This window comes from Lotus japonicus, chromosome 4 (assembly GCF_012489685.1).
Source record: "Lotus japonicus ecotype B-129 chromosome 4, LjGifu_v1.2".
Taxonomy (NCBI): Eukaryota; Viridiplantae; Streptophyta; class Magnoliopsida; order Fabales; family Fabaceae; genus Lotus; species Lotus japonicus.
Genome location: NC_080044.1, coordinates 2,792,543 through 2,810,193, shown reverse-complemented (window position 1 = coordinate 2,810,193; position 17,651 = coordinate 2,792,543). Strand labels below are relative to the sequence as shown.

At 34.2% G+C, this 17,651-nt stretch overlaps 2 protein-coding genes and 1 non-coding gene across 3 annotated transcripts; 2 read left to right on the top strand and 1 right to left on the bottom strand.

Annotated features, from left to right (window-relative positions):
* Nucleotides 1-1,396: 1,396 nt before the first annotated feature.
* On the bottom strand, nucleotides 1,397-3,001 carry LOC130710783 (uncharacterized). Its single transcript, XM_057560137.1, has one exon. It carries the CDS (start codon nucleotides 2,999-3,001, stop codon nucleotides 1,397-1,399), a length of 1,605 nt encoding a protein of 534 aa, XP_057416120.1.
* Nucleotides 2,862-2,968, top strand: LOC130716377 (small nucleolar RNA R71). Its single transcript, XR_009011994.1, has one exon. It is a non-coding gene; the product is annotated as a small nucleolar RNA R71 (small nucleolar RNA).
* A 7,651-nt stretch (nucleotides 3,002-10,652) lies between the features above and the next one.
* LOC130713932 (uncharacterized) lies at nucleotides 10,653-17,358 on the top strand. Its single transcript, XM_057563761.1, has 11 exons — nucleotides 10,653-10,797; nucleotides 11,184-11,354; nucleotides 11,456-11,511; nucleotides 12,214-12,279; nucleotides 12,431-12,538; nucleotides 13,681-13,747; nucleotides 13,978-14,062; nucleotides 15,106-15,266; nucleotides 15,701-15,802; nucleotides 16,575-16,797; nucleotides 16,977-17,358. The coding sequence occupies exons 1-11, from the start codon at nucleotides 10,756-10,758 to the stop codon at nucleotides 17,108-17,110; spliced, it is 1,215 nt and encodes a 404-aa protein (XP_057419744.1). The 5' UTR covers nucleotides 10,653-10,755; the 3' UTR covers nucleotides 17,111-17,358.
* Nucleotides 17,359-17,651: the final 293 nt, after the last annotated feature.

Genomic DNA, 17,651 nt, shown 5'->3' with positions numbered 1-17,651 from the left:
TGATGTTGAATATCTTTCTCATGATCAAACCACTTTATATACTTGTAAGAAACTTGTATAGATCCAACAATCATGCAAAAGATCACAATTTCTGCAAAACTCACTTTACATGTTCTTTTAACAGCTTTTTCCACAACTCAACACCTTAGATTTTGTATCTCTCACTTTTCCTGCTCTCTAAACACTCCTACCCTCTAGTTAGACCATTTAAAATTTGTGGAAACCTTTGAAATACACAGATGAGTAAAAATCATTCTCACTTTTCTTAGGATTTGAAAACTTGTTCACTTTGAAAAATTACCAATCCATTGCATCTCAAAATCACCAAGTTCATTTTAAAACTGTCCCAATGCCTAAAATATAATCATTTAGGTGCACAATTGAGCTTGATCAATGGGTTGAAATGAAATTCTCTACTGTTTATGCAGAATATGGCTCAAAAGGACTAGTTTTTCACCTGAAGCTTACAACCTCATACCCCAAATTTTGCAAAACGCTCAAATCATACAAACCAATCATTCATATGCATGTCAAATCACTATTAGGACCTGTTACAATTCTCAAATGCAGATTATTCACAGAAATCTCTCAAGACCCAAATTTCACTCAAATTTCATGCATTTTCACAAGTCACTTCCTTGAATTCAAAATTCATCAATTTCATTGGTTCCAAAGCCTTTGAGCACACTCAACACACTATATTAAACTTGTGAAGAACACAAATACAGATATTTAAGCACAACTTCAAAGATTTACACAAAAACTTACTAAAACACTTAAAAACAAGAAAATCACATCAAAACACTGGGTTGCCTCCCAGGAAGCGCTTCTTTAACGTCAATAGCTTGACGCTTTGAAATTAAATTTGTCAAGAAGACCAAAGACAAGAGGAGAGAATGGTTCCCTTCTTCCTCTTTGGTTCCTTCTCTTTTTTCAGAAGTTCTTTGAAGCACTTTTCACAAGTAGTAACAACCTTCCATATCTTAGAAAACTTTTTCTTCTTTCTTATCCTTCTTTTCTTCCCTAATCCGTCCTTCACATCCTCTTTAGCATCAAAATCACATTTTTTATTTTCAGGAAGTTTAGATTTTGCATTTTCAAGCTCAAACAAATGACTCAATGCATCGATTGAAGATGATGATGGATCATATTCATCAAACAGCCTTTTAAGATCAAAATCAACATATTTTACAAGTGAAACCATACCTTTGCCTTGTTGATGATGATTACCATTAAATTTAAAATGTACCTCTTCTTCTCCTTGTCTCACCTTCAGGATCCCAGTATCCACATCAAACGCAGTCCTGGCAGTGATAATGAATGGCATTCCTAAAATGATTGGGACCTCTTTGTCTTCAGGCACATCTACAACCACGAAGTCTATGGGGAAGTTCAACTACTCAACCATCACAGCCACATTCTCTGCAACTCCTTGAGGTAATTTGATTGATTTGTCAGCTAGTTGCAGTGTCATCCCTGTAGGCTCTATTTCCACATCTCCCAACCTTTTCAACAAGGAAAGAGGCATTAAATTGATGGTAGCCCCAGAGTCTATCAGTGCATTACATGATTGATTGTTGTCAAGTTTAACCGGCAAGACAAGACTCCTTGAACTTCTATGCTTTGGAGGTGGTAAGCGTTGTAGAATTGCACTACAACGTCCATTGAGCTGGATCACCTCATCTTCATGCAGTGCTTTCAACCTGTCCTTTTTCTTCAAAAGCTCTTTCGTGTACTTGCCATATGATGGAATTTGCTCCAATGCCTCAGAAAATGGCATTGTGATGTTCAAATGCCTGAAAATATCTAGAAATCTCCTCTTTTGCCTCTCATGATCAATCTTTTTAGAATTCGGAGGATATGACAAGCGTTGGATAGGCGGACTCCACTTGACTTCCTCACTCTCTTTCTTTTTCTCATGGTTTTCACTCTTTTTCTTTTCCTCTCTATCTACAACCTCTCTTTTATTCTTTTCTTCTTCTTTTTCAACCCCTTCCTCTTTTTCACTCTCTTTTGGATCATGGCTTTCATTTTTCTCTTCATCCACATCAATCTCTCCACCAACTACTCTCCCATTTCTTGTGAATATTGCATTGCAATGCTCCCTGGGATTGTCTTCTGTATTGGCATGGAACTTCCCTTTCTGCTCAGTAGTCAACTGACTCAATTGTTTAGCCATCTGTCCAACCTGTACTTCCAAGTTTTTAATGGATGCATCCGTATTTTTCTGGTTGGATATCGAAACCTGCATAAATTGAGTTAGTGTATCCTCCAGTTTGGAAGTCCTATCTTGCGATGGTTGTTGAAATGGTTGATTATGCTGGTATTGTTGATTTTGGTACGGTGCTGGTGGTACCCTGTTGGAAGATGGTCCTGTGTCTTGCCTCCAAGGTTGGTTGTATTGTTGATTACCTCCCCTGGGATAGTTGTTCTGGTACCCTTGCCTCTGCTGGTTTCCTAGGTAGTGAACCTCCTCTTCCTGTAATTGACAGGATTCTGTTGGATGATCCTTAGTACACACATCACACCTGTTCACCTTCTTCCTGGAAGAAGAATCTTGCATCTCCCGAAGTTGTTTGGGAAGATCACTCAGAGTCTTTTTCACTTCATCCAATTGTTGCTGCAGTTGCTTGTTTTGGGCCAAGATAGCATCACTTGATCCCAATTCCAGAACGCCTCCTCTCCTTGGTGGTCCTCTAATATGTTGATCTTGGTGGTCATTTAGAGCCATAGCCTCAATGATCTGAATGGCCTCAGTTGGAGACTTTGTCATCAAAGAACCTCCTGAAGTTGCATCCACCATTATCCTGCTCTGTTGTTGAAGACCTTTTCTGAAAAGATGGATTTGCGTCTTGGCATCAAAGTCATGATTCGGGCACCTTCTCAGCATGGATTTGTATCTTTCCCAAGCTTCACGCAAACTTTCACCTGTACTTTGGGAAAAAGTAGAAATAGCAGTTCTACAATCCATATATTTTGATTCAGAGAAGTACCTGGTCATGAATTTCTTTTCCAATTCATTCCAATCAGCTAAAGTTGTCTGTGGTTGATCCAAGAACTAGTCTTTAGCTTGCCCAATCAGAGTTAAAGGGAAGAGCCTCAGAAATACAGCTTCTTCCTCAGCTTGGCTAATTCCAGCAGTACAACAAAGTTCATAAAACTTTGTCAGATGAGTGTAAGGATTCTCATGATCCAAGCCAGCGAAAGGATTAGCATACATCAGCTGCACCAATCCAGTCTTCACTTCAGGTGGCCTAGCAGCACCTGCAGGCCTACCAATCCTGGTTATGTTCCTTGGAGTGAAGTTCACAAATCCTACATTTGTATCCTCATTTCCACCACCAGCTGGTTCTGCAGCCATGGTCTCTTTCTGTTGTCTTACTAAAGAGATTGAGGAAGACGATGCTTCTTGCTCCCTCCTTTGCTCAGCTAATTGTTTTCTCCTCCTTGTCTTGCTATTGTTTCTCCTAGCTGTAGCTTCGATCTCTGGATCGAACAATAGTTGATCAGCTAGAGTTTTACCTCGCATAAACAAAGTGAAAATACAACCTAGCCAAGAAAGTCAATCAACAAGATAATAAAAAGATAAAATAAAACTATATATTATATTCACAATTGCTCAAGATAAGAAAACTAAAGCAATGCTTTTGTATTGACGCAATTCCCCGGCAACGGCGCCATTTTGTTGAAAGATTTTTCTACACCGATACTACTTTTAAAATCCTTCAAGATTCAATTGTAGTATAGCATAGGGTTATTGTCGTATCCGCAGAGAATTGCTAATACAAATGTCGTTCTCTAGTAAAATTACCCAAGCAATAGATTTTCAAAAGGTTGATAATTGTTTCGGTGACCAAAACACATTCAAATTAAACAAAGCAAGAGTAAAACGATTGGATATCAAGATGAGAAAGCTGTTGGAATTGGACTTCACCGTTTAACTACTAGTGTCCTATGATTCTATATGGAAATTCATTCCTATTTATGATTCATCTACACCAATTCTACCCTACTTCATTGATTCCTCACATGACTGGATATCTATAACTTACTTTCCTAAACATTGAATCCTCACATGCATAGCAAAGTTAAGTTATCTTTAAGCTTAGGTGTTTCAGTGACTAGCAACGCCTAATTCCATTCCTAGACATTAGGATTACTAGATGATTAACTCTATGTCAGACTCTAGACGTCGTAGCTTCCGCTCTTACGCCGAATCAAGCGATATGTTCTAGGTGCGCAACTAAAACATAACATTAAGAACAAGAGAAAATCATTGAATCATGTAATAGAAACGATATTTTCATATAGAAATCAAGAGAAACACATCATAGTTAAAGGCTACATCCAAATCCAACAAAAAGGGTTTAGCAATCCATTTTCATGGATGCTTTAAGGCTTACAAAGAGAAACAAGAAGATGATGACGATCCGTGACGTCCGCCGAGCGTTCCCACCTCGATGGATGATCAAAGAAGTCCAAAAATATCTTCTTCTCCTCAGCTCTATGAGTTCTCTGTTTTGTTTCCCTAATTTTTCCGCCCCCTGCAAAATACGATGGTATGTTCTTTTTATAACAGATTTGTTCGCTCAAGCGGTCCAAAGTTCGCTCAAGCGAACTCTTTCTTCAACGTGAAGGAAGAACTAGGAACCGCCTTTCAACCGCTCAAGCGACCAAATGTTCGCTTGAGCCAACTTCAGGGCCAAACACTTAAAACCTTCTGTTGCTAGATGGCTTGAGCAAACTTCTGAGCCAAGCACTCAAAACCTTCTGTTGCAAGATGGCTTGAGCGAACTTTTGAGCAAAGCACTATTCTTTGATGCTTTCTTATGATTCAAGCCTCTTTGAAGCAAATCTTCATTCCCAATTCATTCCTACACCAAAATTTGATAAATAACACTTAAATTCTACATGGAATTCTAGTAAACCATATCTTCACAATTGAGGGTAAATTTGATAGCTATTTAACATTTCTAACCTAAATAAGTGCCCAAGAATGATATGAAAATTAAGTAGATTTGACACTTATCATAGACCACTTAGTCATATAGGCTTTGATACCATGTCAAGCAACCGACTGATTATCCAAAAAGCTTAAGCTTTTAGGTAAGGGTTACATGAATGATTTTATTTTATATTCTAACAAATGCGAATGTAGAGTGTCATGAATGATGTGAATATATCAAATATGTACATTTTGTTGTGAATGGGAAAATAAAAAAAAAAAACGAAACTACTACAACCTATAAATTGAAGGTGTATCCAAAATAATAGTGATGACACATTACAACGTCGATCCAATTCCAACAAGACAATTAGCGGGGACATTAACTTCTCTATGAACATGACGAGGGCGAACTTCATAATTTCAGGCTAAAATGTGATGAATCTCAAGAAGGTCCTAACATAAGTGTGGAGCATGAAAGTATCCTTTTATCTAGATAATCAACAATTTCCAAACAGTCTGTTTCACACAGCGTGCCTAAATTTCACGTCCCATAAAAAATCAAGACCACACCTTAATTAAGATACCAATTTCGGCACAAACAAAATCTCCACCCTTAACATCGGTTGCAGTTCCAATCTCCATTACTATCCCAAATCAAACCTCTTATGCACATTTCATGGCTAGTCGCACTAAAGGAGGATCTATAAACATTCAAGGTGACACAACCCAATGGCGGTGCAGACCACCACGGGGATAGCACGTACAGTAGTAATGGACGAAGAATAAGAGGCTTCTGGGTACATGAACTCCTGGTGATCAACGTGCTCCTGTCTAATCTATTTGCATGTTGAGAAAGAGAGAAGTTGAAGAATGAGAATAAAAAAGAATATGATATTGATGATATGATTGAAAATTTATTAATGAATATTAAGAATCAAGTGCCCTCTTCCAAAGAGTGGCCGGTTTGCTGATTCTTCAGAAATGTGAACGGGGAAACTTCGTCTTATGATTTTCCATTCCTCACATGAAATGGTAGGGACTAGGGAGTGATGTTGGTGAAAGTTCTAACATGAATCAAGAATACACGAATTTGCGCGTTTAATGAACTTCAATTATATGGTCGGTGATTATTTTCAACGACAACATCTTAATTCACCAAGTGGTTACTGCGTGTATAAGCAGATTATATAGCTTTCAAGGGCTAATCATGTTAGTAGGTTACTAATTATTACTTCAATTGGGATATTAATATGTAAGGATTTTGCTCACCATCCCTTGCCATTAACAGATGAGAAAGCATGCATGGACAATATTGATGATTAATTCTTCATCAATATCATGTTGCTTTTGACCTTGGTTGCCAAGTTCAATTCATTGAACATGTACTCTTCCCATGCATGCTTGCAAACGAGCTTGTTTGGTTTTTTAAAACAATTTTTTAAATGTGTTTTTTAAAAGAAAAACCCCGTTTGAATAAGAGTTTTTACAATGTTTAAAAAACTATATATAATTTAAAAATTACAAATCGAGACAGAAACATTTTTTAACTCGTTTTGAGATTTTAGTTGTGAAAATAAAAATAAAAATTGTTTTGAAAATAGTTTATGACAAAGAACAAACATGACCTAAGAGATCTTTCTTATCACTGAATTTTTTGTCACTTGACCACCATATATAGCACTTTTCAAAGATACAATTTAAAGATGCAAAGGTACATTCTTGAGCTTATAAACAGCTTAGCGCGCACCTCTATCATTCCAGTTGCGTAGTCTAGATCTTTTTCATATTCAATCTGCTTATTAGATTGATCGTATGAAATAATCAAGTTGGTAAACACCTTTCTAAAATTTGACAATGTGGAATTCTAATTTTGAAGTCCAAGCTTGCTCGTCGTGATGAATCCAACCTTCAAAATACCTGGATTTAAATTGTAAATCTATTCCTCTATCCAATTGTGGCCGAAATTCAAGCCCGTTTGCATCAAATTATAAGCCACGCCTACAATATATCAAAATAACTTTTTATATTCTCTCAACAAGGTGGTGATTCGGCATGAATGGCAAATGTAAAATTGTAGGGAGTTACAAATACGACTATACTAGTTATTATACTCGTGCGTTGCACAGATTTATTTACAATATTTTTTAGTATTATATAAATAATAAATATTAAAATATTTCTTCAATATAAATATAATAAAAAAAACATTGTGTTTAGACATCTAAATAGAGAGTATTAAAGTTTTTTTATGCATTAAATTACTTGTATTAGAGTTCTCTTTATGTAAATCAATGATATTAGTGAAATTTAATAAATTTTTGGGTTAATGATCAAATTAGTTCATAAGTTTATAAGCGAGTTTGATTTTGGTACCTCTGAAGAAAAATTACGTTTAGTGGTAATCATTTTTACAATCATTGACAGTTTTTTACTACCACTAAACGTCATTTATCCTCAGAGAAACTAAAATCAAACTCGCTTATAAACGCATGGACTAATTTCACTATTATATCATTATTAAGACAAATCATAAGTAAATTTAATTTTTTTTAAATAACACGAAACTACATTATAGTTAATTTAAACAACATACAAAATCATTTCATATTTTAAAAGTAAATTTCAAAAGAAAATATTTACAAAAATCATTTAAAATTAACTAATTTCAATATTTAACATGTCAATTTTATATAAAAGATATTGTTTTGTGCTATTTTTGTATCTTTTATTTGTTTTCAACCTTAGGTTGAAAATTAGTTAAAATAAAAATGTAAATAAAAAGTTAATTAGTCTTGCCAGTAATGTAGAACTCAAGTCAAATATATTGTTAAATATATTCTGAAATCTAAATTAATCAATCTAACTTTAGTTTTTAATTTGTTATTTATACGTAAAAAGTAGTAATGAGTTTTATTGGTTAATTTTTAAAATTCATCAACTTATGATTAATAATTAAAATTAAAATAATAATTTTTATTTTAACATATAAAAATTTGAATTTTTTTACAATTAGTTATAAATGTAAAATTTATTTTTACTATATATTTTTATTAATGTAAAGGTAGTCAATTTAAATTATTATTATTATTAAAAAAATTCCTCAAGTTATAATAATAATGAAAAATTAATCAATATTAAAAGTTTTTTTTTAAATATGGGAAATTGAAAATTTTAAGAATTACTAATTAATATAATGAATAATAAAGTAGATGTAGTTTTCTTTAGTTTTGTATTTAGTTATCTAATGTATTTAATACAAATGTAAAGTAATCAATGCAAAAGTTCAAGTGTGCTATATATCTATATATATATATATATATATATATATATATATATATATATATATAGATAGATAGATATAGATGAGAGCCCTAATCAGGTAGAAACTTTTCTGTTAACATTTGTAATGCTTTTTATTAGGGGTGGCAAAATGGGCTCGGCCCGTTGGGTCAGCCCAACCCAACCCGTATTTTGGCGGGTTAATGATGGGTTGGGTTGGGTCAGCCCCATTTTTCATTTTTTTTAAAATTTTGAAAATTTCTTTCAATTTTTATTATTTAAGTAGATTATTGTATGATGCGCATATATCACGACAAACCTAAACTAAAGAAAAAAACTATTTTGAAATCTAGTCAATGATGACTTTTCATGAATTCACCTAGATAAGCTGTGACTCTTATTTGTAGGTTATGTTTTGTCTAAAACCTTCATGACTGCTTGACATTATCGTTTATAATTGTTGTTGGTTGATTATTATTGGCTGAAGTAAATTCTTTTGATGATTGTAAAACACATCTAGTGATGTTAATAAGTAATATCAAGTGAGTGTGTATCAAAGAAAAAATTACATTTACAAATGATTTGGTGAAAGTTATTAACACTTACACAATTACATTTGATAGTTGCTACTGAGGTTACAGTTTCAACTTTTAATAACAACGAATGATAAATACTTTTTTGGTATTGCTATTGGTGAGACTTTCTAGTTGAACGCATAACCTTTAAATATAAAGAACAAGTATAATTCTAATTTTTTTCATGTGTCAACATATGAAAAGTGAAAGATTTCTTAAAATTCCTCATTGCACATCTTTTTTTATTTCACTTCATTTTCTAAGTGGGCTAACCCGCCAACCCGCCAAAATATGGGTTGGGTTGATACTTTGAACCCATATGTCAAAAGTGAGTCAGCCCAACCCAACCTGCATTTCGGCGGGTTAGGCCCGGCCCGACCCGCTAATCCATATTGCCACCCCTACTTTTTATACATCTACTGGAGTTAGTTGCATTGCAATAACACTACAAGATCTATAGAAAGAATAGAATGAAGATTTTCATAGAGTCTTAATATCTAGATATATGAGATGCCATTGAGAGTGATGCTTTTGTCTCCTATATGAAAAATTATAGTAATTTTTAAAATTTTGACTACAAAATATATTTTATGCAAGTTTAAGTAGAATTGAGCATTATAGTAACTCACAATTGTAATGGTTAATATTGAAATTTAAGTGATGTAACTTTAAAAAAAAAATCACATTACATACATTTTTTAAGTGGTCATATGACAATGACACTATTAGATTATTAGGAGTGACAAAATGGATTTGGCCGGCTGGGCCAGCCCGCTTAAGCTACATTTCTTGGAGGGTTGGATTGAGAATTTGAACCCTAATCCTATAAGTGTGTCAACCTAACTCAACCCGCATTTTGACGGATTAATGGCAGGTTGGGTTGGGCCAACTCGTCAGCCCATATTTTCTCACCCCTATTTGTAAGTTACTCTTTGTATAAAACTTTCATGATTGCATGGCATAATCGTTTATAATTGTTGGTTGACTATTATTGGCTGAAGTAAATCTTACGAATGATTGTAGATAACATCTACTAATGTTAAGAAGATTAAGTGAATGCATATCAAATAAAAATTGATATTTACCAATAATTTGGTGAAGGTTATTATCACTTACACTTGATGATTTCTATTGAAGTTACATCTACAATTTTAATAACAAGGCATATCAAATATTTGTGTGAAAATGTTATTAGTGTAGCTTTCTTGTGGAGCTCATAATCATTGTGATGATGTGTCAACATACAAAAAATGAAGGGCTTCTTAAAATTGGTCATAACACAAATTTTTTTTATTTCACCACATTTTCAGGGTGACCCGCCAAATATGAGTTGGATTGAGACTTTGAACTCAAATGTCAAAAGTTGGTCAACACAACCCAACTCTTATTTTGACGGGCCAATTGCAGGTTGGAATTGCTTCACCCCTTAGATGTAATAAGCATATGATTTAATGTTTTAATATTAACCATTCATAACTTGGTATTTAATGAAACTTGTATGAAATACTACATTAGAAATAAGCGTACATTATACAAACCTCCCTTAAATTTAACATTATTGTACCGAAATTCCCGATATTATATAACAAGACACTAAAATTTATTATTATTATACCGATCTTTCCTAAGATTTATCATTACAACAATTAACATTTATCTATTATTTAATAATACGAGGGAGGGGGTCAATACATATTTCAAACTAGATCGAAAGAAAGTCAGTACAATAATAATAATCCTCAAAATATTTGAGTGCAATTTTCCGAATGAGTTGGAATGGAGCAAATAGCTGTCTAACTCACGTGGCGCCACACGTGATTCAGCCTCCACTATTGCGGAGTAATATATTTGCTGACAATCATTTCTTCGCTGTCCTCACTCTTCACAGACGCGAAAGTGTTTCTAGAGAGAGAAACACTTTCTCAACGCTCGCGCTCTCTCTCTCTCTCTAAAATGGCCGATGAAGAACCAATGCCTACTCGCTGGTCTTTCCAGGTTCAATTTCCCTCTCCTTTTCCGTTTGTTTCCCGAGAAAATTTCCAAACGCGATTCTCAATTACTTCTTTTCTCATTCAATTACTACAACCGACGATTCTACTAGAATTACTTGCTACACTAAATTGAATCTCTGTTCAGCAATGGAATGGTGATTTTACTTTTCAATTAGAACTGTTCTAGTTTTTCCGATCGATTTTCGCTTGTTTTTCTTACTAGCTTGTGAAATTTAGTTGAAATTATACTTGCTTTGTAATATCTAGATTTGTTTCGTTCGTTTTCAGTTTTGTTGATTTGATGTGATCTTAAATAATCTTGATCTGATGGACTGGATTTTAGTTTTTTACCGAGAATTTACGTTGTTCGTTCTCAATTTTGATCTCCAGGACTTCAAATTGTACTATGATTCGAAGTTTGGGAGGAAGAAGGTTGTGCAGAATGGTGAGAATGCTGATAAAGCTGTTGGTAATGGAAGTTCGATGAGCGTAGTATCGAATGGTAATGTGCATTCCAAAAGGTCATCGGATATGGCAATTTACGAGCAGCTTCGGAGCCAGGTAGTACTACCGTGTGTCATACATCATCAACTGTCACTGATGATATTACTTCAAATTTCACTGATATGTGATTTATCATGCTTCAATTTTCTGTGTTTCAGGGGCAGAATGGGATCCACACAAATGATGTTTCACCAAACAATATGGATGAGAGGCCGTAAGTATCTTCGATCCACTACTTTGTATTCTTGGGGCTTGTAGTTAGTGGATACTTCTGTTCTGCTGTGAGAATTAATCAAATCAAATCAAAGGAACAGTATTAGCATACTTGAGTTGTGAATCAGGTTTATGATTGGATATTCAATAGCTAGTTGACCAACTATTAAAAAGCCGTTGTTTTGTTAATTAATTAGCCCTTGGAAGTTTGTTAATTTGGTAATGGACTGGTAGTGGTGTACTATTTTTTTGTATCGCTCTGTTCTCTGTAGTATATTTCCAAAGCCATGTAACTGTTCATGCTAACAATGCAAATAAATATTGCTCAAGATAATACTATATTCTCTGTTCTCTGCACTATGATCGTTCACCAAAGTGATAATGTGTGCATGAACCCAAAACATATAGTTGTGTATATTCGAACAGCCACTACTGAAACTGGTACTTTGATATTAACTCGTTATTGTAACCGTTAGTAGTATCATTTCATGAGTTCTCTGACTCTAAAGGGAAGAAACAGATAAATGTCATACATATGTGCATCTTTAAGCAGCCACAACTGATATTGTTCCTTTGATCTTTGCTCATAATTGTAACCATCGATAGCAGCATCTTATGATTTCTGTGACTCTAAGGGACTATTTGGAAGACAGATTAATTCTTCATTCTCTAAACAACTGATAATTATCCTTAACATTTTCAGGCAGAAGTCTTTGCTTCCACCTTTTGAATCTGCAGAAATGCGTACTTTAGCAGAGAGCTTAAGTAGGTAAATGTTCTCCTCTCGGTCTTTGACACCCCCTTGAGACAGCTGTTGGATACGTGGACGTTCTGTTTTTATCAAGTTTTTTCACTTGTGATTCTATATTGTAAGTTCTACTTTCATGCATGTTCATCATTGCACATCATATCATGGGCAGGGATATCATTCGTGGGAGTCCAGATGTGAAGTGGGAAAGCATAAAGGGGCTGGAGAATGCAAAACGCTTACTTAAAGAAGCTGTTGTAATGCCAATTAAATATCCCAAGTAAGTATTAATTGAAAACTAACTACGCGCAATCTTCCTTAGGGCTATGGGAATTCACTTTGTTTCACTACTTGTCAAGATATTCTTGTATATGCTACAAATGAGACCTTTTTGTTTGATGCAGTGGTTCATCTACGCTGATAAATAAATAGACTCCCCTTTCTTTTAATGTATTCAGATGAAAGAAGTGATATTACAAACATTGAGAAATCAGATTGACTTTTTCTCATTTTAATTTAACTGTGATGGCTTTCATACTGCTTTAATTTTGTAAGCAGTGTCTTATGTGTTTTATTCTACTACATGAACCAATATTTTACACGAACTTGCCAAGAAATAAATTTCATTATATATTTCATGATGTTATATGGTCTGGAACTAGATTCGATATACAAACAGATGGAAGTTCCTGTATTTTGGGTCACTTATATGTCTATCCTCCTTTACTATCTCTAGTGAATAAATCATACATATTTTAATTTGTCAAGCTCAAGCATTTATATGGCTTTTTGCAGCATCAAAATATTGGTTTGAATGAGTCCTTAGACAATAGTATAATGGCCTCTCTATTGCAACTTTACCTCAGATTGAACCTATAGTAGGTTGCACTTGCAGCATGCAAGCAAGGGTTTTTGGAATTTTTCTATCTTAGTGGGGTCTGGTACCTCTACTGAGTAAAATACCCGAGTCATGATCAGATGCTTCTCCCTTCACACCTTTTCGGGGATAGAGTAGTTTTCTCATCTTCTTAACTTATGGGTTTTAGTCTTTTATCTCATGGTTTCTTCAACTGTGCGATTTACAAATGGATTGTACAGCTCTTATGAGCAAATGCATTTGTATTCAGACTCATGTTATCAATGCTGCTTGTCTGAAGATAGGAAAGCAACTTATGGCCTCAAAATTTGGTGTTTCACAATTTTAACCACAAGCATCACCGGTTTCAGAAAAAAAAATTTGTGAGCTGGATTTCAAGCATATAGTAATGCTAAAAATAGTTTTGCAAGATTTAAGATATTGTCCTTAGACGGACAATTGACTGATTCCTACGCTACACTTGCATATCTGCAGATAAAAAATTTGCCTCAGATACAAAGTGGAATCTTTTCTCATGGTCAAGCTGATCTTTCTCATTTGTGTAGGTACTTTACTGGTTTGTTATCACCATGGAAGGGAATTCTCCTTTTTGGCCCCCCAGGGACAGGAAAGGTTTGTATTAATATTCCCTCAGAAAATTTTATATTGTTGTCTCCTCAGTGTCATTGTAAAAATTGTAACAGAATGTTATTTTTGTGCATGAATAAAATTACATGTTTTTAAATAAATTCTGTTGCAGATAATAATATATAGCTTTTCTATTTTTATATTTTGATGATTGTGAATGTAAGTTTTTATATTTCGAATAATGCATAACTGTACTGTTCATTCAAATGTTGCAGACAATGCTTGCAAAGGCAGTTGCAACAGAGTGCAAGACTACATTTTTTAATATTTCAGCATCATCTGTTGTCAGCAAATGGCGAGGCAAGTTACTAACAACATTTCCCCCTCTTTTAGAGTATTTATGTTATGCAAATCTTAATCTAGGTATGAAACTCGAAAGTGTTCACTTTTTGGAGAAAGTGACTTAAACCTCTTGCTGATGCATCAGTATGAGATAACGGTAGTATAAATTTATTTTTGAGAGTAAATAAAATAATATTTTTCAGCTGTTGATGATAGCACTAAATGTCATTTGCTTAATACCCTCATCCTCTGTTTTACTTAGCGCAATAGATACAGACAGGCGCACACACAATGTATCATATTAAAACACTGGTCTTGAAAAGAGCTGCTCACACAACTTTGAATAGCATTGATGGTTTTGAAAAGAGCTGCTTTCACAACTCTTTAGGCACTGTTTAACCTGGACCACTTGTTCCTCTTCTCTACATCTCATTGTGTACAGATGATTTGTCAGAAAAGAGTCTGTGTTTATAGATGACACTACTTTAACATTTAATAATAGCCTTAAAAAATTAATCTCTTTGAATAATATCATGGTTTTTTAATGACATTATATTTGGCGCATACAAGATGTTGAGAGCTAATTCAATACTAATTTTTTCTGAAATTACAATGCAAAAAGATAAAATGTTGTAATATTATTTTTATGTCATTAGAATTTTATTTTGAATTTTGTAGATTATGGTGCAGCTACTTATATAAAACTCTGACATTAATTTTTTTACGAAGAGACTTTGAATTAGAACTTAATTAAGTTGTCCATTTTATATTTCCAACATCATGTTCACATGAAAAAGAAAAAAATTCATGGAAGTGAAATCATTCGTGTTCTCACTGCAAAATATGTCCACTGTCTAAATCCCTGTATTTCCCCAAAACCATTAAATCATTAATCTGTTTTGTAAAGATGTGTTTTCTTGGCTACTTCATTTTAGTTGCTCGCTTGTCTGCCACCATTTCTTTTTCTTGATAAAAGAGAACTTTAAAGTGCTCCTCATTCTTCTATCTATTTATTGTGGTTTGCCAACATTTCCATTTACAAAACTTATTTTAGATTTCAGGCGATTCAGAGAAATTAGTGAAGGTGTTATTTCAGCTTGCCAGGCATCATGCACCCTCAACAATATTTCTTGATGAAATTGATGCAATCATTAGTCAACGTGGTGAAGCACGCAGTGAACATGAAGCAAGTAGACGATTGAAAACTGAGCTACTCATTCAGGTGATGCTTGTTTCCTATGTCGAAGCATCCTTTCATAGTCATTGAGTTACTAATTAGATGGTAGTAATCTCAAAATCATGCATTTCTTGTAGCTTCCTTGCAGGATGTAGGATGGTCCTTAAACCTCTCTCACGTACTTTGAACAGCAAACAACTATTTTGGATAGGTTTTTTAAGAAAAATATCCAAATAGATTGAAAAAAAATTGCTTTGGAACCTAGCTTTCATTCTTTGTTCTATTAGCTGAGATATAAGCTTCCCTTGGTGGTTGGCATTTGAAACTGAAAGATCATTCTTTTAATTCGGGAGCTTTGTACCCTCTGAAAATTCAGTCTCAGTTCATCTTAATAAGTTAATATGAATTTATTTACAATGGAACGGCATATGTTTTCTGCTGTGCTTTGTTGGACATTAATCATTTCGATTAGATTGCAGATGGACGGCTTAACACGGACAGATGAACTTGTTTTTGTTTTGGCTGCAACAAATCTTCCCTGGGAATTGGATGCAGCCATGCTTCGACGTCTTGAGAAGCGAGTATCCTTCAAATATAAGCTTATGCTTAGTGTTAATGATAATTGAATAGGTCAAATTGTTCTAGTCCTCAAATTACATTTTACTTCATCTTCATGCATTTGGAAATTCATCTTGGGGAAGAAACATGTATGATCTATCTTAAGGTTTCATTTTCTTTTTCAGAGAATGGAATAAATTATTCGGCGTTTCCTCTCTTACCTCATTGCTTATGCTTTATAGACTATAGAATTTGAACTTCTATTCTTTACAAATGAACCTGGCATTCTACCTAGGTTGCTTGGTTTGACGGTTCAAATTTCAATTTCCATTTTAATTTGACTGTGTGTAGGCAGGCACCCATTGATAGAGAAGTCTTTGTAAACTTGGTTTGCATGAAACTCACTGTATCTGTTTTTTTAGTGCATGTTTGGATACACCGGTTGAAAACCATGGTGAAGCCAATATCATGGTGGATAACCACGAGAGTTAAGGCAAGTTGCTTTTATGCACTGTGATTTTGGCTCACTGTGGGTTTACAGTATGTATCCAAACATGCTCTTAATCTTTTTGCTTATCCACGATATTCAGGACATGCAGGAATTTACTATCTTATATCCATTTTGTAAGATGAAAATGTTGCTGCTTCATTTTAAAACCCGTTCATTGCCAACTACTGTAGAGAGTAGATCATAGTTCAAAGCTTATTTAGATGATGCCCAATAAGCTATCTGATCTTGCAATTGAAAGCTCTGTTAACCCTTGTTAATGGTTGTCCTTTGACTATATTTGAAAGATCCTTGTACCACTTCCTGAACCAGAGGCGAGAGTAGCAATGTTTGAGGAACTCCTTCCCCCGCAGCCTGATGAGGAATCAATCCCCTATGATTTGCTGGTCAACCAGACCGAGGGGTATTCTGGCTCGGATATCCGATTGCTTTGTAAAGAGGTAGCAATGCAGCCTTTAAGACGTTTGATGTCACAACTTGAACAGAGAGAAGATTTGGTGCCTGAAGAAGGTAAGTATCTCGATTATAGAATCTACCCTGTCTACATTGGAACACTTATAGCTGTTTCTTTTAAGTTGATTTTCAAATATGAGCAAAATTCTCATTGCATTTGAAACAATGTGCTGGCTATTTACATACTAATTTAAATTTTACTCCTTATGAAATAAAAGTATTTTGTTGGATTGCAGAGCTACCAAAAGTTGGGCCAATCAGACCTGAGGATATACAGGCAGCTTTGAAGAACACAAGGCCATCAGCTCATCTTCATGCCCACAAATATGACAAGTTTAATGCTGATTATGGTAGTCAAATACTTCAATGAAAAGATGTAGTTGTTATTGTTAGCTTGTCCAAGATTAAGTTGTCATAAAATTGCTGTTGAACCACTAGGAAAATATAAAACATGTTATTTACAGATTTTCTTGAGATGCTTCATATTATTCTAGTGAGTGACTATATCAATTGAACGCTTTCTGAATGGTTGTAATTTTTTACAATCCCCAGATTGTGCTTGTGTAGCAGTCATTTTTTACAAAATTTCTATGCTACTTGGTATTCATTTTTTTTCCCCATTATGAGTACCAAAAATTTGTACTTAAGTAACAATCGATTGTCATTATTATTTCAATATTCCTTAATAATTTAGTTTCACTTTAACATGATGTTATCCTGACATATTCTCAGTTTTTACCACCTGTTTAATGCACTATCGAGTAAATAGAAAATGATTACATGTTTGATGTTTCAGCCTTAGGTGTTCAAAGAAGTTTTTTCCACTCCGACAGAATATTCTTGTACGAAGCTACTACCTTCTAAAGAAAAGTTAAGACTTGTATTTTTTTTAAGAAAAAGTGAAAAGTTGA